We start from the raw sequence: 22,453 nt of genomic DNA, 5'->3' as shown, positions 1-22,453 counted from the left end.
ACAAAGTTGTATGTAGCCAGGGAAGAAGGGACTTTGCTGGTCCCTCCTCACCCATTCACCTACTCCTGCAGATGGTCATCCAGGATTATGGGGGTTTACTCCGCACCATCCCAGAGAACCCCAATTCTCCAACTTGACAATGTAGAAACCGCAGGGGGACAAAAAGGGGGCTAAATAGTTGATAAATAGGACACAAGGGAAAACAAGGAGTACTTTAAAAAGTACTGGCTGAAGATTGGACTCATTTCCATGAGGCAAGAAAGTGAAAGAACTTTATGCATAAAGGATAAAGCCCGATCAGTCTATTCTGTTAGCATAATCTTGGAACTGGAACGAGCATTTTGTTAAGCACCTACTATGTACCCAGAACTGGTACTTTACAATATTTCATTTGATCAGCACAACAACTCAGAGGTAGATGCTATTCCCACTTGTCAGAAAAGAGGCAAACAGATGAAGCGATTTGCCCAGGATCACAAAGCTGGTGTCTGGAGCAGACTTTGAACTCAGGTCTCCCTTATTAAAAGCCCAGCACTCTCTATTCACTGTTCGCCTTAGCTAACTCAAAGTAGCTCTGGAAGCATTTCCCTATCTCTAAGACAAAGCAATTCTGGTGAGGTAGCCAGCCAGGTGCACCACTGGTGGATCGCAGTAGGCAAGGACATTGAGGATTCTAAGTAGATGAGCACAAATGAACTAAGGTTAATACAAGAAAGAAAAGATGTCTGCCACCATCTATTGGGAGCTGAGGACTGGAGGAGAGAGACTGCAAAAGCTTCCATAGAAGATATACTAAGGAGTTGAGAGATTTGCAGCAGGAGCTCCACCTATTGTGTGCTGTAAGCGAATGAGGTTTACAAGTCACTGGGGAAAGATGCTCACTGGTTGGTGTGGTTCTATATATGGGTTCTAGTTCTAGTTCATATATAGGTTGTTTGTTTCATTTTGTAAATAAACATTCATTCTTTGAGCCTTGTGATTTGGGTACATGTAAGGGGAAATGGTGGCCACACAGTGGGCAGGGTCAAGAACTTCTTCTTTTTTTTTTCCCCAAAACCCTTACCTTCCATCTTGGAGTCAAGACTGGGTATTGGTTCCAAGGCAGAAGAGCAGTAAGGGCTAGGCAATGGGGGTCAAGTGACTTGCCCAGCATCACACAGCTAGGAAGTGGCTGAGGCCAGATTTGAACCTAGGACCTCCTGTCTCTAGGTCTGGTTCTTAATCCACTGAGCTACCCAGCTGCCCCCCAGGGTCAAGAAGTTCTTAATAGAGGGAGTGGCATACCATATACCAATTGTCAGATATGGCCAACATGTTCATTGATTTTGCTCAACAATATTTCTTTGTATTACTATTAGGGACAGGGCAGGGATGTCATCAATATTAGGAAGTAACTTTTTTTAAGTAGCAAAAAAAAAAAACTTTAAAAATAGTTTAATGGGAAGAAAATACAATTTGAAAGGTAGGCTAAGAACTGATTCTTGAAAGTCTGAAATGCCAGAGTAAGGTCTCTATACTTTATTCTCCAGACACTGGGGAGTCACACTTTTTTAAGCAGGGAGGTAGTTTTGATAACTATTTCAACATAATTGATTGTATGCACTTTAAAATATTATTCTGAGGTGAAGCTCAGTAGCACAGTGAATAGAGTGCCAGGCATAGAGTTTTGAGGACCTGGGTTCAAATCTAGCCTCACTTTTTAAGCAGGGAGTAGGCATGAACAGAGCTATGTTATTAGGAAATTGTCAAAATGTGCAAATGGATTGGTGACTAGAAAGAGCTAGCTAGCTAGGGTCCCCCACAAATTGCCACAAGGATGCCCAGAAGGAACAAGCCTGGCTAGGCTTGCTCAAGTAGGCAACCTTAGGGACTTCGTGCCAAAGCAGACTGGAGAGAAACCATGAAATTAGAGCTGGAAGGAACATCTAATAGAAAATGGCCTCTCCAACACTCCTGACACCTCTGAGATAGTCCATGTCTGACTCATCTTCCACAACAGCACTTCAAATACTTATAAGATTCAGTGTGTGTTTTCAAAGAGTACCAAAGTATCACAGAATGTTGGAACTGGAAGGGATGTTTGAGATCATTAGACCATTATTTCTTTACCTCCTGCAGTCTACAGGTCTCCAAGGGACTCATCTTTACTTTCATTCATTTCTAAGTTAAATTTACCATTTTCTTTAATTCTGACTATAGGCAACAACCCAAAAGTGTTCCAAAAAAAAAAACACCAGTGACTTTGTCACCAGTAGAAATTATATCTTATACTTGGAATAAGGAAGCTTAGGTTGAATCTAGCATCAGCACTTGTTAAGCTGTATGAACTTGGGCAAGTCATTTAGCTTCTCTGAGCCTCAGTTTCCTTATCTGTAAAATAGAGATAATACCATCTACCTTCCAAAGGTTGGACAGTGAAGTGACACAGGAGAGAGAGCACCAGAACTAGAATCAAGAAGTTCAAATATGACCTCAGATGCTTACTAGTTGTGTGATCCTGGGCAAGTCACTTAACTATGTTTGCCTCAGTTTTTCATCTGTAAAATGAGCTAAAGAAGGAAATGGCAAACTACTCCAAGGATATTTGCCAAAGAAAATCCCAAATGAGGTTATGAAGAGTCAGATGCAACTGAAACAAGTGTTGTAAGGCAACAAAATGTTTTGCAAACTCTAAGGGTTATGTTAACATTAATGTATTTTGAAATATGATTTGGGTCATTACTTTGAAATTACTGTATTAATCAGAACTACTGTTAGATATATTACCATTAACCATTACCATTACCATTAATACCTTTTGATAACTTTCTGCACCATTGATTTTATGAACTCTAAAATATTATTGAGGGACAGCTAGGTGGCACAATGGATAGAGTGCCAGACATGGAATCAGGAGGACCTGGGTCCAAATGTAGTCTCAGGCAGTTCCTTGATATGTGACCCTGGGCAAGTCACTTAACCCCCATTGCCTAGCCCTTACCCTTATTGATACTTAGCACTGATTCTAAGACAGAAGGTAAGGGTTTAAATATATGTATAATTTTAAGAAGGGCTCCATAGGCATCACCAGATTTCCAGAGGGGTCCAAAACACCAAAGGGGTTAAGAAGCTCTGATCTATTCCAATATTTTTTACTTTCTGGATGAAGAAAGTAAGACCCAAAGAAGTGAATTTTCCTGTCATACAGCTAGCAGATGGTGAAATGGACAATGAACTCGGGTCCAGCGTGCTTTGTACCATAGAGATGCTCATGGATATGTTTTCTAGTTCCCCTTTCATCTGGCCACTCTTCTTTTTCACATGTTCCAGGTTGTAAAACGTGGTGCTCAGGACTACATACAATGGATCAGATGTGGTCTGAGCAGGGCCGAGGACTATGGGACTGTTTGCAAAAGTTGGCTTCTCTTAATGCAGCCCATCATCCTATTAGCTGTTTTAGCTATCACACTGTGACTCATAGAACTTCCAGTCCACTAAAGCCTCCAGGTCTTTTTCCACATGAATTGCCTAATATTTGAGTTGCTGGTTTTTGTTTTGTTTTTCAAATCCCGCAAAGGCAAGATATATCTCACAGCTGATAGTAGCAGAGATCCTGAACTGTCCAGTTTCTGGAAATTTCAATTCAATTGAAAGAGATTACAAAGAAAACTATGTTGAAATAGTTTTCAAATTAAAAAAAAAAGTGATATAGTAATATATCTAGCAGAATTCCTAATACAGTAATTTTGAAGCAATGATGATTTATGTAATATTCCAAAACATAACATTCATATACCTCTTTATTTTTTTTTAAACCCTGATCTTCCATCTTAGAATCAATACTGTGTAATGGTTCCAAGGTAGAAGAGTGGTAAGGGCTAGACAATGGGGGTTAAGTGACTTGCCCAGGGTCACGCAGCTGGGAAGTGTCCGAGGCCAGATTTGAACCTAGGACCTCCTGTCTCTAAATCCACTGAGCACCCAGCTTCCCCTTTCATATAGCTCCTTAAAGTTTGCAAACTCTTTTCTGGAGTTCTTTCCCTCAAGGGGCTTTTTTCCACTCTCTGAGTCATGTAAACAGTTTAGTTTTAGGCTTGTGTGGGCTACAAGTGGGAGAGATGTCTTTCTACCCTCCCTGCCCACTATCCACACATCGGTCCCTAAACCCTGTCTGCACTGTAGAAGAAAAGGGGATTCTATATTCACAATACAGACATATTGGCTCGTTCACTACTTTCTAGCAGGTACGTAGAGCTTCTCCAGTTAGACACTGGATTATATTTCTTCTGTGTAGGTTAGCCATTAGCCTAGTGCTAGGCAAATAGTTAACAACTAATCCTGTGATACTTTGATTAACAAAGCTGGGAGTCAAATTCTTTTATAATGAAGTGTTTGTTTTTCTTAAACCTAAAATCACACAAAAAATTTTTCTATCAGAATCAGAAAAGGCCTTGGAAAACCAGTCCAAACCAAACCCTTTCTTTGCAAATCAGGAAATAGGGCAAAAGAGGGAAAGTAATTTGTCTTAGGTCACATCACACATTAGTAGTGGAGGTTAGGAACGGTTCCAGAGCTTGGTGGCACCCCCCCCCCAAAAAAAATTCCCAGCCAATAGGTTGCTTTGAGATGATCTAGAAAGGATTCTCACCCTGGGATCCATGAATATTTTTGGTAACTGCATTTCAATATAATTGTTTCCTTTGTTAATACTAAGTATTTTATTTTATTCATTTACAAATATTATTCAGAGGGATCCAGACTTCTGTGTGCTAAAGTGGTTTCATAACAAAACAGGTTAAGAATCTCTAGTTGAGACCAATTCTTATTTCATGTAAAGGGCCCTAGAGAAGTGAAATGATTCATTTCAAAGCAGACAATTCTTCCAGGTTCAAAACTCACATGCTTCTACCCAGGTGCAGTAAAATGATTCAGACTTCAAGAAAACTTGGCAATCTGATATTTTATTTCAGCTACTTCCTCCCTTCTCCTTCAATCATTCAGGGACTACAACCTACCCTTCATCATCAGAGAGTGGAAGAAGTCAAGTGGAACAGAGTTTTGTTTTTCCCCACCATGAGTTCAGAATAAGGCAGAGAGGATGTACTGAAGTGCAGATAAGCTCAACACCAGAAGGTGGCCACCAAGTAACTCAGCCTGTACCTTGGATGGCCTGGATATATTTTAATCTATCTGATCAAGGGGCTGATGCTTTCAAGTGATGTTAATGGATGAGGAGTTGAGACTGAGATTTAAGTCAGTCTAATCTCATGAAGAAACCAAGTTACTTAAAAAAAAGTTAAGAACTGGCACAGATGGTACAAATATTGGTTAAACATTATGTTTACCTACAGCTTAAATGCTCAAAAGATCTAGAATTTCATCAGTTATTTCTATTGCTTTCACTCCTTAAAAGGCAGCATTTTCTGAGCTGCCTATGGGCAAAAAATAGCTATTAGGTGGTGATTAACCTTCCAAGGATGATTATTAGTTAGGTAGATTACTTGAGACACTGTCTAGCTTTGTAGGACTTGTCTACTAGAACTTTCTCTCTGTTGGTATTGCCTTCTAACACTCAGGATCACCTTCACTGCACAAGGAAAGATGGATGGATAGAAATATTTTGGAACATCAAAAGTAAAACAAATGAAGCAGAGTAATAAATAAAAATGAGCCATCTATGTTGGTTACCATTTCTTTCAATCTTCCTTCAAATATTTTTTTTCCTTTATAGTTAACATAGAAATATCCTCCCCTAAATTCTTAATGCAGTGTCTTATTGTGGTGCAGAAGTACAGTCCATGCTGATGAAGACATGGCACATGTGTCCCTGTTTGGTCAGAGGGGGCTGTTATCTTCCCTTTCTACATTGGCTGAGGGCATTTTTTGCATGCCCCCACTTCTCTGTCTAGCAGCCCAATGAGAGCACTTACTCCCTCCCATGTCAGCCAGCTTGAAGGTACAGCTTGGGCATACAGTTTCTAAAAGGTTTGCTGATTCTGTACCCAAATTGTCAAAGGCCATGCCAGCAGAACAAGGTTTGGTAGGAAGATAAAGACTTCAAGGAGCCTAACAAAGTACCAGACTACTCAAGTGCAGAGAAGCTCATCACCAGAAGGTAGCCACCAATACTTTTTTTACCCAAAGCAACTCAGTAACTTGGATGGCATGGATGTATTTTCATCTGGACAGTAACCACAGTGATGACATGATAGATGTTTTGAGTACTAAATAAACAGACCTAAATGGTAACGGTTTAATCAGCATTTATACTGGTTTTTTTTTGTCTTAAAAAAAAAAAAGACAAGTTTTACTTTTTCCCTCAATCTCATTATGTCTGGAATAAGGGCCTATGCCATCCTAACATCTAATAGCAACCCAAATTTTTAGGGGGAATCAATTAGCCTCAAGAAGAGTTTTTAAGGGGGTACATGAATTTGAATGGGTAAAGCATCTTTATTCACAGTAATCTTTGGCTTCTCTTATAATCCTAAGTATTTTAATTTCATGCATTTTAAACTGGGGAGAGGGTGGGGGGGAGAAAGGCTCATAGGTTAATATCAGAATGTCAAAGCATTCACAACGCCATGTTGAGACTTGGGCTAGAAAGGCATGTTTTGTAAATTAAGCCCTCTAAAGGGACATCAAGCATTAAATCCCAAATGTCATTAATCATTAAATTATTTTTATATTGATTTAAGTGTATAAGTACTTGACCTACTGTAACCCAATCAATCATCCTGCTGATAAATCTTCCCAAGTAACTATTCTGATCTACAGTAACAGAAAATATCAAGTTCTTGGTCCTTCAATGTATACTATGTGTCCATGGGAAAAGATAGCTCAGATTCAAATTTCTTGCATAAGGCCACCGACAAGAGCAAAGAAGCAAGTTTTGTAACTTCTCAGAAAAGTCAAGGCAAATGCCAGGAGTTTGGCCTTAGGCAGTGAATTCTCATCAGCTGAGATTACAACCAAGCTCACAACTCATGGAGTATGTTCCAATTGAAGCAACAAACAGCTGTCATTGATCATTGCAAGGGTAGAGAGGTGGAAGGGGGATTAAGTTCAGGCATTAATTTTATGTATGACAATATGAGGGGGGCGGGGAGGGAAGAGGTAGATTCAAGTTTTCATTTGATATATGTGCTAGAGACTAGCCCATGCAAATCCACATCCTAGTGGAAAGCTTAGTCAAGAGAGATCAAAGAGGCTCCTTATTGTTGGGAAAGATTCGAGATGAAATTGTTTTGAAGGCATTATTTCAGTAGAAGGTCCTTAGAGATGTAGTTTCAAGACCTGGTTCTGTCATTCCAAGTATCTCTATTGTATCAATTCTAAAATCAATCATGACTCAAAGAACTTCCTGTTCTATGCTTAAGCATAGGTCAAAGCCCTTTCCATTGTTTAGCAAAAGGTTTCTGTCCTTAAGTAGTCTTAAGTAGGGAGGAGAAGGATCCTCCCATGCCAAGGAGTTTCACATTCCAATAGAATTCTTACTATCAGTAGGAAATTTTTTCCAGTATGAAATTGATCAATGGGGAAATTTCCAACATTCATAAGTCTAAGAAATTTTAAGGTTTACAGAGATGAACTTATCTGGTAATAGGAAAATAAGGCAGAGTGGGGAAATGACTTTCCAAAGGCCACCAGGATAGCAAGAGTTAAAATACAAACTCACACCATAAATTCAAAATTGGACCTCTAGCCACTATACCAGTCCGACAAATTCTGAATTGTCTAATCAACCTCCCCCTCTTGAGAGGAAAGCACACATCTACCACTTCTCAGCCCCTTCCCTCCCAAACAGAAGGATCCATGGCTACTTACGCACTTTGTTATAAAACATTTAATGTTAACCTACAATACAATGTAAACTTTATGAAAAAAATTTTAAGTACACTAGATTTATTCAGCAAATGACCACATAACTATTCAGGTGCAGTATAAGTAGGGTCATTACATCCTTTTCAGGATAGGTTTCCCATTGCTGCATTCCTCACAAGTCTATTTTTTTAAAAAAAGGTGTAAAGTGGGGCCCCTTGTTTGAGCACAAGATGGCAACACTCCATTCCATCAATTCTGCATTCAGGGATTTCAATCCCTGCTGGGTCACTTTCTGCAGCTCTTTCTTGGGCCTTGGCACCATTTGCAATTTTCATAATGACTGCTCAGTTGAAAGTTCCAAGTTCTTTTTAGGGATTCTTGGATTTGTTGGGTTGTTTTTAAAGATCCTCTGCTGTCATTGCATACATTTCTGACCAGGGTCAAACAAGGGGAAGAGAAAGGAAAATCTGTTGCAGATATTCTGCAAATACAAAAGGAAAGGCTTGGAGGGCTGAATGTGAGGTCGCATAAATCCAAGAGACTCCAATTCAGGTATCTTTGCTTGGTCATGTTCCCATGATGGTTCAGCAGAATCTGTAACCTCAAAATTGGGAGTACTTTTAGACCTGAATTGAACTTCATTCCCGCCCCCCCCCCCCCCTCAGCTGCCAACTGCGACTCTTGTAAACAACTGCTCAAAGATCCCAGAGATTACGTGGATATTGTTCAGCATTCTCTTGTAGGGTTTCGTTGAACGTCCCAACCCCCATACCCTGAGTTCCACTTTGGTAATATTGTATTGGCATCAAGTGCAAAACTCAAGGGAAGGAGACAGTACCTAGAGACAGTAGAACAAGAGTTGATTTCAATTAGAGGCTGATATAAGGAAGGAGAATGGGGTTCAGGTAGTCTTCTTAAGCCAAAAGCAAAACAGATAAATGTTCCCAAAAGTAGTGACTCTCTAAAGATCCTAGTCTCCAACCCAATCCCCTTCACCCAATCACACAGTTATCAAAAAGTAAGAAAGACAGGAGGGGAGCATTCTAAACCAAGTCAGAGGTTTAATTATTAAAGAAATGGGGGGGGGGGGGGGAGAATGACTGAAAAGATGAGATCAAATGGGCTCCATCTCTGCATAATAACATCCTCTGAAAAACAGACTTTTTGAAGATGTTTACGAACCTTCCATGTCCTTCTGAGAGGATACCTGTGTATTCCAAGCAGAGAGGTAGGCTCAGGGTTAGATTGAAAATCATCTCCTATCTAGTCTGACAATAACAGACTTCATACAGGGTTGAATGAATAATGACTTGTGTTTTTAAAGTCACTGTAAAGACAGTTTTTAAAATATATGCTCATGGTTTGTTTTCTTTTAATCCAGTCCTGAAAGAGTAGGAAACTAGGCTAGAAAGTTACACAAATCCAGGGGAAAATTTTAACTTTACCAGAGTTGATGTAATAGATATAGTTGCATATGCCAAAGTCAACGAGATATTCACAGAACTCCTGGTGACTATTCAGTGGTCCCGCACTCTGCCCCCACTGGTGACATCCCTGATAAGAGGGATGAATTGAACACTGATAATATGGAGCATAAAATAGCTGCCCTTATATTAGAGATGCAGCCTCTGGAGTCTGTAGGTCCAACAAATTAAGTTCTATCTTGATCTGAATACCTTGGCCCCATAGCATGTTGGGGCCTGCAGTCTTAGTAGGTTGCATCTCTACTCCCAATAGCAATCAATTTCACTACAGAACATTTCAGGTTACCCATCAGCTCATACTGGTCTCAAAGCCCTAAATTGGATTCTATCAATTCAGCCTGGGCTAGAGCTTCAGGTATGTAATCCACAGCCTGTTCATCTCTAGTCCAAGGGCCCTATGACTTCAACACAACATTCAAGGGATAAAAATAAAATTTCTTGCCTCAAGCAAGCATCTACAGGAGAAACACATATGCCTTCCACTTCAGGCATCTCATTCCTACCCAGGTTCCCTTCAAGGCCTTTATTTCTTTTGTACTTAAAAAAAAAATTAAAGTTACACTGCAACACACATACACACACCAACAGGGTAACTCCTGTTTCTCTGAAGGCTCAACCCTGTACCCGGAAATCTCTGGGGAGAAAGGAGTGGAGTAGAGAATGGGGTAGGATGAAGTAGGAGTGAGGATTCCTGTACTAGAAACAGGAAAGGAAAGCTAACATCCTTTGGTTCAGACCCCAAACTAACCATCTGATTGAGACCTCTGAAAAAGCTACACTTGTGTGTATGTGCTGTGGTGTGACATAGATCCTGAATGGGCTTCAGAATTCACCCACTGATTCACACTCAACAGTGTATGCATGGAAATGGGCTCTAAGTACAAGAACGTAGACTACAACAGCCACTCTGGGGAGCTGCAGGGGACAAGAGTGGGCATCAACACAAACCAACCCACAGAGCCTTTATTACACTATTTGGGCTAAGAAGCCCAGGACAAGAATTTATCTGGTAAAGATCGGCTCTTTAGCAAATAAAAATCAAGGGAAAAATGTCAGCCCCATTCCTTTGGTCATTACAAAGCAACAGAAAAGAAAAAAAAAAGATTTGTATATTGTGGGAAACTGAAGAAACACCTCTATCTGTCCTTCTCTTCCCTCAATCTCCTCTCCATAGAGGTAAGAGGAGCAATTCTTCAGTAGACGTTGGGGATATAGTTGGTTGTTGGTGGTTTTATTATTTTTCTATAAAAGCTATGAAGAATGAGAACTGGTGAGGGAGGTTCCCATCCCACCAAAAGGGTTATGGGTCAATCAGAAGAGACATTCTCTTTTGTATCCCTCCCTGTGAATGGAAAGCAGGGGCTTGGTACACAGGCAGGAGGGAGGCAGTGGGATTGTAGAACAGACGCACTTGCTGTTTCCCTCTCTCTTGAACCACACATTAGATTGTGGTTGATACAGGCAGCATGGTTTCTGATCCCCAGTCCCCCCCCACCCCTCTGCCCTCTTAGGATGCAGCAGTCTTTTAAAAAAAATATTGTATTATAATAATAATATGAATTTCTCTTTTTTTCATTTTGTTTTCTTTTGGGGATAAAGGGGGCGGGGCTGAGGGCAAAAGCGTCAATCGTCTGTGAGGTCCTGAACAAAAAGCACTTCCGTCTGGCTGAGTCCAGCCTCCTGCAGCGTGGGGGGGTTGGGCCACTCCTCTGAGGGAAGGCAGGGCAGCACCCGGCGGGGGAAGTTGGCCTCAATCTGAAACTTCTCGGGGCTTTCCTTCAAGGAGAACAAGAAGTCATGGATTACCTGCAATAGTTACACAGAAAAGGAGGGAGATGAGAGAGAAGCATGGATTACTTTCATTTATTCAAGAGAAAACGTAGCAAACGTTTACTATTACTCTGAAATAGAAAGGTCTGCACAGTTATGATTTTAAAAAATATGAAACATCCTCAGGACTCAGGGTCCTAACCATGACCATAACATGACTCTAGACACCAAGTCTTTTAGGCAGCTTTGCAGGTAATTTACCAAGGTGATCTATTTAGAATATTACCATTTTTTACATTAAAGTTGAAAGTAAAATACTTTTCTTCTGATAGCTGCTCTCAATATATTTGGATTTACATACTGATAAATATGGAAAGTCTCACAGAAGGATGATTTATCTTCAAAGAAGATTTTTAATTAAGAGAATCAGTGTTAGTTGTACTTGTTCTGGAAAATGTTAAAATGTGAACAAGTATGCACTTCTACTAGCCTTCATCCCATTCATAAATCCAGATGAGAGTACACAAAAATATGCCCATCTCTTCTCTGAACACTAGGCTCATAATTTTTCTAATAATAACTTTTATTCACATTTATATAGTATTATGGTTTGTAAAACACAGTCTAAAGATCTCCACTTTCCAAATGAAGAAAGTTAAGCCTTGAGATTAACAGACTTTTTTCAAGGTTATCCATCTCTGAGCCAACAATAGAATTCGGGCCTAGTGGCTCCAATGCCAATACTCTATTTACTATGCTAGGCTATCTTGTCAATGAAGAACGAAAGGCAAGTGTTAGGATATAGGAGGTATTTTTACTTAATGCCAAAGTTTTGAGATATGCCATTCATTAATTTCTCCAAACCTTTTAGGTTTTGTTTTGTTCCATTTTTTTTTTGCTTATATCTCCCCTGGAATAATTATTATTATTGCAGCTCACATTTCTATACGAATTCAAAATTTACAAACAGCTTTTCTCACAAGAAGAATGTCATCTTAAATATTGTTACTCCTACTCTGCGGATGAAGGAACTGAAAGAAGTGAATGGATATTCAGCTAGTAATTTTTGGTATAGGGAATCAAATTCACATCCCCAGTTTCTAAATCCAGGACTCTTTCACCAATACCATACCTTACTGTACTGTACTGGAAAGAAGATCCATAAGACTACTTTGCTTGTATTTAAGTAAGTCTTCTCTTTATCTAGCTTTCTTCTCTCAAATTTGAAGCTTAACAATCCTACAATCTAGTAACAAATCTACATTTGTATTCCTCTTATTCATATCATTATTTCATAGACTTTTATAATACTTGCGCTTTCCTTCTCTTTCCAAGAAGAAAAGTACTGTTCTTTAATTTGTCCTCAAGTGTCAGCTTCTTTACAACCTCGATCATTTGGAAATCTTACTGTGTCTATTATCTATTTCTATCATAGTCTTAAAATGTAGAAACTAGGTATGCCCACAGCATTCCAGATACTAACATGCTCTTTTTGTTTTGTACAAAGGGAGGACAAGGTTTTCTTTCCAATTTTCCTAATAATGACACCCAAGATATGATAGTTTTCTATCTTTAGTATCAAAAGCATTTAAAAAAGGTTCCTGGAATCCATTTCTGGTTTAAAACTGAAAATTCAAGAATAATTTATTTTATAGTTTGGATTATTTCCCCCCAAAACCATTTGCCTAAACTAATGGTCTCCTTGCACCCCTTTTTCTGCCCACAGACTGTAAGCTTAATAGCCTTTCCAACAACAGTTCATCCCTATAGACTTGGCTTTCATTATCCTTTAAAGTTTAGCATATACATTCTTGAAGCTGTCACCATGTATTTGCTTTCAAATTACAGAAGAATATGAAATTGTTCTATCTAGTCAGCTTAGGGAAGAATTGTAAATGAAACAATGGATTGGGGAGAGGGGAAGCTTTTGCCATAAGCGTAGAGAAAAAACAAACAAACTGTGTTAAAATATTGAAGCTAAAGGTAAATATGAAGAAGAGTCAAAGAGTAGAGTCTTCATGCCAATGGAGCTAGTAGTATAAGTCCGGGTTTATAAGATGGGTTAAGTATTAGATTCCATTTCAGGCAACAAGATATAGAAATATTAGGAAAGACGAAGAAAACCAAATTAAATAGGAGGATAGACATTTTGCAATTGCTCAAGTGGGCTTCATTAGATTGCTCTTGTACAAAATCTTTAAAACGCCTACACTATTAGATGCCAGAATCTACACACTCTTCCCTGACCAAGGTTTTCTCTTTATTTGTCCATATTTGTTGAGGCATTGATTGAAGAATATTCATACCAACATTAGCACAGGAAGAGTGTGTTTCCAAAAGTGTCATGTCAATAACCTTTCATTGACTTTTCAGTCAATGAAGTACTAGAGTTAGCCTTACTGGCTTCAAAAGTTCAGGATCTGTCATACAACTCTTCCTGTTCATCTATTTTGGCCAGTAATTGCAGATAAGCTAATGGGGTAAAGGTCAACATTTATGTGTAGAAGGAGGCAATCAGCACCAATTGAAACAGATCATTCATTGATAAAGGATGAGGTTAAGTCTTATAGAATGAAAAGCTATTAGGTTTACCATCTTGCTGATGATAGAACTACTAGTATAATGCTTTGAATGGGTAAGTAGGAAGAACAGAGCACAGGATCACTTAATAAATCTGAAAGTCGGGGGCAGCTGGGTAGCTCAGTGTGTTGAGAGCTAGGCATAGAGACGGGAGGTCCTAGGTTCAAATCTGGCCTCAGACACTTCCCAGTTGTGTGCCCCTGGGCAAGTCACTTGACCCCCATTGCCTAGCCCTTACCACTCTTCTGCCTTGGAGCCAATACACAGTATTGACTCCAAGACGGAAGGTAAGGGTTTAAAAAAAAAAATCTGAAAGTTCACTTAGTTATATCCCTACATTTTTATAGATGAGGAAACCAAGGCAGAGAGGTTAAGTGATTTGATCAAGGTCACATGAATTAAGTGGTAGAGCTAGATCTCAAACAGGTTCCTTAATTTCAACTCCAAACCACTTCTCACTATACCATGCCATGATTTTTGTTTGTGATCCTCAAAGAGGGCAGATTCTTTAGGAGTCTGATACAGGATCCTTGTCTGTTTTGTCAGAAGACTTAGCTGCTTAAAGAGTAGCCTAAAATAGCATCTATGTTATATCTAGTTTGGTAAGATAGTAGTTCAGCATGGGGCAATTATTCGGGGTAGGAGGAGGGAAAACCCAGTTTGTAACTGCAGTGGTTTGTAGGGAATTTGGTGTTCAGAGTGAACGAAAAGCCTGAAGCACTAGAATCCGACCTTGTAGTGCAGAGCAGGCAGGGTGAGTTTCATACTCTGATGGTATGATAATATAGCAATTAAGTAATTTCCTTAGTGTGCAAGTAGTATATCTGGCCGGACCCAACTAAGAGTGATATGCTGTAGAAAGGGGGACTCTTTAACTTCACAGTGGTAAAGAATACAATCTAGAATATAAATGAAAGGAGAGACCAATTTAGAAATAATGTAAGAAGGCAGGCTGTGGCACCCAACAAAATTCGGGGGGGAAAAACAAAACAAAACAGGTAGGCTATCTCAGTGGCTAAGAGGGATGCAGAAAAAAGGATTACAAGGAGTTAGGGTTTTTTTTTGGGGGGGGGCATAATTTACTATAGTAGGGTAGCACTCTACACATGGGATAGGGCCAAGTTCGTGATATTATTAATATCAAATCATTTCTATATCACTTTAAAAGTTTGTAAGATACTTTCTATGCAATACTATGGAAAAGTAATAATACAAGTATTGATTTCCTACTTTACACGTAAAGAAACAGATTTGGGGGGATAAAATGACTTATTTAAAGTCATACAATTAAGTTGCAGACCTGGGAAATGAGTCCAGGTCTTCTGACTACAAGTCACATTGTTTCCACAGTATCAAGCTGCCTCTGCTTCTCTTGGTAACAGAGGATGTTTTAGAGTAAATGAGGACTTGATATGGTCCATAAACAGCCTGGGCATCTTGCCTATAGGATCCTGACCTAGGACAAAACCTCTGATACTTACACATAGTAGTGAGCATGTTGGAATTGTAGCAACTAGGAAAACAGAAGTGTTCATCATGTGCAAGATTTTAAACACCACTACCTGGCTGAAATTGCTTTCTACAAGTTCAGCAAAAACAGTTCATCTCCCTTGATTAAGATATAAGCTCTGGAAGGCAGGCAAAGACTCATTTCTGTTTCATCAGTGCCCTGCATAATATATCTGGCATACAGAAGCACTTAATAAACACTTGGTGATTGACACCTGGCACCATAATCCTTTCGGTCACCTAGGTTCACCATTTCATTCTTTGGTTTTGTCTCCCTCAACTCTGGTTTGTAATTAACAGCCAAACTGTGCTACCTCCATAGCTCATATTGCATATATTTCCTTTCCTCTACTCATACAATCTTTGTCCTAATTTAGGTTCTCATCACCTCTCCCCTGGTCTATTACAACAGCTTTCTAATGGCTCTGCACAAAATTGCTAAATTGGGGCAGCTAGGTAGCTCAGTAGATTGAGAGTCAGGGTCAGAGATGGGAGGTCCTGGGTTCAAATCTGACCCCAGACACTTTCTAGCTGTTTGACCCTGGGCATTGCCTAGTCCTTACCACTCTTCTGCCTTGGAACCAATACACGGTATTAATTCCAAGACAGAAGGTATGGGTTTAATTTTTTTTTTGCTAATTTTTTGCTAAATTGCCAGCCCATTTCACATTAAGCCTTCGTCCATTTACAATCAATTTGTTAAAGGACTTCTCAGCAGCCATCTCTGCAGCTTGCCTTGTGGCAAACTGGATGAAAGCACACTGTTGCCTCTGTACAACTGTTATCGTTCGGCCCTCACCAAATTGGTAAAAATGATTTCTGAGATCTGTCTCACTGATTGTATCTCCAAGGCCTCCAACATATAGTGTGGTGATGGTCTTATCATCTGGGGGGTCCAGACGAGGCATTGTTGAAGCCCTTTTCAGAAGCTTGTCTGCCACAGGGTCATTAATGCCATAATATCGATCCTTGATATTCTGATCAGCAAGAGGATCAATACAGATCCATGTCACCATCCACTCAAAAAATCTTCACTGGTTCGTTATTGCTTTTACAGAAAACACAAAATTCTTAACATGGCATATACCATTCCTTCACAATGTGCATCCTATCTTAGTTTAATTACAAATTGGCCTGCTAGCTAGCTACTTCCCATTCATGAAATTCTACCTCGTCTCCATGGTTCTGCACTAGTAATCTCCTATCTCTCTTCACCTTGTAAAATCTCTAGCTTCCTTTAAGACTGCGGAGTAACATCTTCTAGGGGAGGTCTTTCTTAATCTCTCTAATTAGTAGCACTACCTCCTTTGAAATTACTCTGTATTTATTCCTCCTGTGCATGTAATATATCCCAGTAGAATGTGTAAGCATCTTGAGGGCAGGGGCTTCTTTGTATCTTTAGTGTCCAGAGTCATAGATATGGTAAGTTTTTAAAGGATGTTTGTCAAATCAAAATGGCCAATCCTCACATACTCTACAGTCATAAATACATGAAAAAATATTTCTATCTATGCCTCTTCCCGAGTCATGTAGAAGTGTGTATTTATAGAAGCCTGAGGGCTACTAAAGTACCTTTCTGCAGCCAGGGCTGAGTTGTCTTAGGTTCTTGATTACTGACACTGCTAAAAGTAAAAATTATTAACAATGTCTAGTCAGTTCTGGGGGGATAACAAATGTTTCCACTCACAAGAAAAATCTATGGGGAATGAATGACTGAGAGCTTCTTATACTTTGGCTCCTGAGTAAACAAACAGCGACACAGATAAAGTATATATCTACTGGGGGAAAAAAAAACATAGTGTACAGTAAACATCTTGTTTACTTTGCTAGTGGCCTATAAATGTATAAACATTTTTTAAAGAGTCTTAAATACAATTCCTAGATACTAGGCTTCTGTGTAGGTGATTCCACCTATACAGTTTTTATGAATTTTTTCACTCCGCCAGTGACAATTTTTAGAAGCACACACACACGCAGGTAAGTTAGACTGAAGGAGCATGGGTCACTTTTAATCAGAATCAGCCACGTAAAGATTACAGCTGAGAAGTGGCTATATGTGATATCCTATAGGGCAGTGATAGTGAACCTATGGCACAAGAGCCAAAGAGAACATGCAGAGGACTCTCTGTAGGCATGTGCACCATCCCCCCACCCCTCCAGTTCCTTATTAGAAAGGCTGAGGGACTTGAGCGGAGCTGCTCCCCTCCCATTCCCCCTTTCCACTGTACCTGATGACATTTTTTTCACATCATCCACCCCTCTGCCCAGCAGCTCAATAGGAGAACATAGGGGATAAGGTGGGCAGTTGACAGGCAGCAGAGCTGGAAGGAAGCAAAGTGCTTGGGCCACTCCTCTCCCCCTCCTTTACCTGTGCTGAGGATGACATTCATCACTTCACTCATCCCTCTGACAACAGCCCAAAAGGAGCACTTTCTTCCTCCTCTATCTGGGGTGGGAGTGGGGGGGAGCATGGCATAGCACAGTCTCTAAAAGACTTGCCATCACTGCTATAAGGTCATTTTACTGGGCAAGAATGTGTTAAAAGGAAGAAGAGCAAGTAAATGGTCAATGTACAAAGCCAGAGCCCCAAAACTTAACAGCATATCAGAAAGAAGATTCATTATCTCTTAAAGGTAGCAAGAACAGGAATCTAGAATTATAGGCTAAGTGAATCTATTGAATTCTACAGTGGAAGTTGAGTTCAATGTACCTTCCTCCTATTTAATACTAGGATCAGTTTATTGCCTAAGTGCAGTGCCAAAATACATTTACTCAGTATACTATCTTTCACAACTAAGAAAATATAAGGGACCTCACCATTCATAAGAACTCCTCCACATGGACTTTGTTCAGCAGATTCTACATGACAGGAGCAAAAACTTTTGGCAAACACCTATATCCCTGGTTTCATGCTTCGCTTCATATTGGTATCAGGACCACTAAACAAAAGTTATCTCTATGGCTGGACTTATCATTGCATGATCTCTACACATATATAGGGAATACCTCATAGAACATTTTTTGAATTTTGGCCTACTGAGTCAATCCTCTTTCTTTTTTTTAAAAACCCTTACCTTCTACCTCGAACCAATAACGCAAAAGAGTGGTAAGGGCTAGGTAATGGGGTTAAGTGACTTGCCCAGGGTCACACAGCTAGGAAATGTCTGAGGGCAGATTTGAACCTAGAACCTCCCATCTCTAGGCCTGGCTCTCAATCCATTGAGCTATCCAGCTGCCCCCATCAATATTATCTCTAATCATACACATCAGTATCTTGTGCCACTATACTTTTTGGTCAACAATTTTGGTTACAGATAAAATCTTCTGTAAAAGTCATTTGTGAAGTTTTGCCTATTTCCTTCTCATATTTTATTTTAATCAAAGAATCCTTGATACTTCTATAGATCATTCTTATAAATGTAGATTCTGTAGAAATGAGAAATTAGGCTAGGTATACAGATCAATGATTGCAGATGTCTTTTTGATCACATCCCTTGGTATCAATAATACTATCCAATATCTTTTTCAACTGTTTACATCTTTCCCTCTAAGACATATATGGAAAATCATTCCCATACTGACATTATAAATTCAAATGTGGTGGTCCCACCATTAATAAGAACAGATTACAGAAACACAATCTAGTGGTTTTTTTATCATTTTGTTATCTCCTAGTTTCATCTATAAATGTTCCAAAGATGACAGTCTGGTTTCATGTTAACCTTTCTACAAGATTTCCCCCTTCTCCACTTTTTACTACTTATAATTACTATATAATCAACCTTTATGTCTTTTTTTTATTTGTATTTTTTTTAACCCTTACCTTCTGTCTTAGTGTCCATTCTAAGACATAAAAGTGGCAAGGCTAGGCAAAGGGACTTAACTGATTTTCCCAGGGTCACATAGTTGGGAAATATCTGAGGCTAAATTTGAACACAATTCCTCCTAACTCCAGGCCTGGCACTCTATCTACTGGACTACTTAGCTGCCCCTATAATGTCCCATATATAGTCTGTATCCTAAAATGGTGCTATCTTTGACAAAAGTGTCTCTGCTTGATTGTTAGTGGGTTTTTGTTTCTGTTTTTGCTTTTCCTTTGGGTCTCCTTGTGCTAGCAGCTTCAAATCAGTTATACTTCTAAGAAAGATAGTGATAACCAAAGTCATCTTTATTTATTTACCATTTTTCAACATCAAAAGACTATTTAAAACATGTCTTGGAGGCTATTGCAAATTGTTTGTTATTTTTATTATTCTCTTAGTTTGGTGTTGAATTTTACTTCTGTTCTAATTAATGGCATGTATATAGATAGCTGATTCATAAATAACTCCCATGTCTGGAACTAGTCATTTCCTGTCTGCTCAAAATCAACGTTAATATTTTGTGATGTTGTTTGGTGGTAATCATGTTTAGTTCCTTCTATCTCTTTTCTTGAAGCAATTCTCCATGATATATTGGCATGGGTCTTCTGAGTAGTCAGCCATAAAGCACCTATAATGTTCCAGATACTGTGCTAAGTAAGCACTAGGGATACAAAGAAAAAAGACCTTAAAGAGATAAAGAATCTTAAGCACTTACTGTATACTAGGTTCTGTGCTGATTGCTAGGAATAGAAAGAAAAGCCAAACTCATCAGTTTTTACCCTCAAAAAGCTATTATTCTAATGGAGGAAGACAACAGAATGTATAAGGGGAAGCTGGAAGAAAAAGGTTGGGGAGAGAGGGTACCTGTAGCAAAGGGAGAATGATGCAACTGCGGAAGATGGTATAGGTGTGAGGGCAAGTATGGCTGGAGTTCTAAGGAGGGAGTCAACAGTATGGAAGGTGTCAGCATTTGACAAAGAGGAGGAAGAGAAAAGTCAAACCATGATACATACCAACCTTTGACCTCTTTTCAATTCCTTAATCATGAAATATATTTTCTAGCATTTTCCATCATTGTAAAAATATAGTCAAGTAGAATCAAAGGACTGGTTTGGAGAACTTCATTTAGTTCTTCAGAGAGTTTCTCTATTTGGTCCTTTTCATTAATGTAATGCTAACAATTATTCTCATGTTGATATTTTTACTTATATTCACTCTGAATAATCAAGCAAGGTGACCATATGTCAGGAAATGATGTTTCTTGGTTTAGGATGCAAAATTAACCCAAAACTCATCAACATCTTTATTTGCCTTATCAAGAACCTGTGAGCCATCTTCCCACTGAGATGCAACATTTTTCCAGTTCTTTCATGGACAATTCAGACATTCAGAATGCCAAAAGAAATTAAAAATTTAACATGCAGCCAAAAACCTATGATTTTTAAGAATCTTGAGCTTCATTTTCTGCCACTTCCCCACTCTCACTACAGAAACAGTACAACACAATCAAGAGGCATTTCCTATCACAATGATTCACAGGCTCCTATGGCCAAAAAATCTCCTGTCTAATGACCAAATTATTTGTGATTAAGCTTCTATGAACTTAATAGATTGGTCCTTGAACACCTAACTAATGCAGCCTTTACTAGAAACATACTTGGAAACTTTCCACGTGAAAGATTTATCAGTCAGAACTCTGATAACAGTCTTCAAAAAGCCCAGGGTTACACCTAAGTTATAAGGCATCTTGTATCAAGGATTAACATTCTTTTTTTTTTTTTAATATAATATTTTGGGATATAGAAACTTATTAAAAGCTTTTTGGCTGACTAACCTAGATTAATTTAACAGATTAGGTAGGCATTGAGTTATTTCTTAGGAGAAAAAATTAGGTTAGTAAAAACCTCTCATCTCAGATAAATGAAGGGAAGAAGGAACCATAATTGGTCCACACCCAACTCTGACCTGAACACTCATATTTGAAAATATCAAGCTCTACATGGGATATACTAACTACTAACATGGCAAGGCAGGCAATGCCTATAGAAATAATCGCTCTTGGACTTTCTACTTGCCTTTCTCTGAAGATCTAACTGCTACCACATACTTTTTGATCCTGTGGCACTGGTCTCCTTGCTGTTTCACAAACAAGACACACCATCCTTGCACTCTGTATTTTCTTTGGTTGTGCCTGGCAAGTAATAGGTGCTTACTGACTGACTCCTCTATTTGGATTCCTTACCCAATATCACCCAGTATCATACCTTGCCATACTTTTACCCATTATTTTGATACTGAATCACTTTCCCCAAACTTAGCTGTTCATTCCCATGTTCCTATCACCTACAAACCTACCCATCAATATCTCACTTCAAATCTGCCTGCTCCTTCTCATGTGGCTCTCTAGAATATCTGCCCCATGACTAAAAAACTTGCTTTCATCTTGAAGTTCTTTTTTCACTCCTTCCATCTTTTGACTCTCACTGAGATCAGGGTTTCCTCCTAATGACAGCAGATCCTTCCCAGTACTGGTTACACTTTCATCATACCTCACTGGCTGTGGTAGAGTAGAAACACTCCTTGCTCCTCCATTGCCACTTCAAGACTTTAACCATTTTCACTCAGCAACTCTACCTCCTTTTCTAATATGACTCTTTGGTAAACCAGTTCAATTTTCTGCCATCTTCTACTCTTGAATCCCTTGCTCCTTTGTCAGTTGATAATCCCAATCCCTAGATTACTCACATAGTCCATCTCCTTTACTTCTGGGCTGAACAGTATTGGAGAAAATAATAACAAAGTGCTGACTACATACACTATAAACAAAGCTAGCAAATATCAACTGGGCCCCCACTTCAGCAAGATAATTCTACTAAAGTTTTGAGGACAGAATCCTCAAGTTTTCCATGCCTCTACCCTATATTCTCTAAGGACCTCAACTCAGACATCACAGAAAAAAATTAAGGGCACTCACCAAGAGCTCCCTTTTCTCTCCTCATCTCACATTCCTCTGCCATTGTCCTCCATCATCTCCTCCACTCCTGCCTCTTGAAATAGTGACCCTTCTGTTTGCCAAGGCCAATCCATTCACATGTAGTCTTACTCTCATAATCACTATCTTCCCTTATGGTACTCCTACCACTATCCCTATTTTCTCTATAATCTTTCATCTCTATCTACTGGTTTCTTCCCTGGTGCCTTCAAACATATTCAAGTCTCCCAAATTCCTAAAAACTTCACTAAATCCTAATCTGTTTGCTGGTTTTATCCTGTATCTCTTCTCCCTCTCAACTAAATTACATGAAAAAGATGTTTGTGGCTAGAGTACCAGATCTAGAGTCAGGACCTGAGATCAACTCAGTTGCCACAGTAATTTGCCATGTCATTTTCCTGTGCTCAATAAACTCTTAATGGCTCTCCATTACTACAAGAACCAAATGGTTC

The 22,453-nt window shown here is 39.2% G+C and overlaps 1 protein-coding gene across 7 annotated transcripts in view; it reads right to left on the bottom strand.

Annotated features, from left to right (window-relative positions):
- Positions 1-7,807: 7,807 nt before the first annotated feature.
- The window catches only part of FAF2 (Fas associated factor family member 2), an 82,253-nt gene continuing 67,607 nt past the window's right edge, over positions 7,808-22,453 (bottom strand). For all 7 annotated transcript variants that reach the window (XM_007474108.3, XM_007474109.3, XM_007474112.3 and 4 more), the window contains one exon: positions 7,808-11,093. In XM_007474108.3, coding sequence (XP_007474170.1) covers positions 10,911-11,093 — 183 coding nt within the window. In that variant the 3' untranslated portion in view covers positions 7,808-10,910. The remainder of the gene's footprint in view (positions 11,094-22,453) is intronic.

This window comes from Monodelphis domestica, chromosome 1, assembly GCF_027887165.1.
Source record: "Monodelphis domestica isolate mMonDom1 chromosome 1, mMonDom1.pri, whole genome shotgun sequence".
Taxonomy (NCBI): domain Eukaryota; kingdom Metazoa; phylum Chordata; class Mammalia; order Didelphimorphia; family Didelphidae; genus Monodelphis; species Monodelphis domestica.
This window is presented reverse-complemented; position numbering and strand designations above follow the sequence as displayed.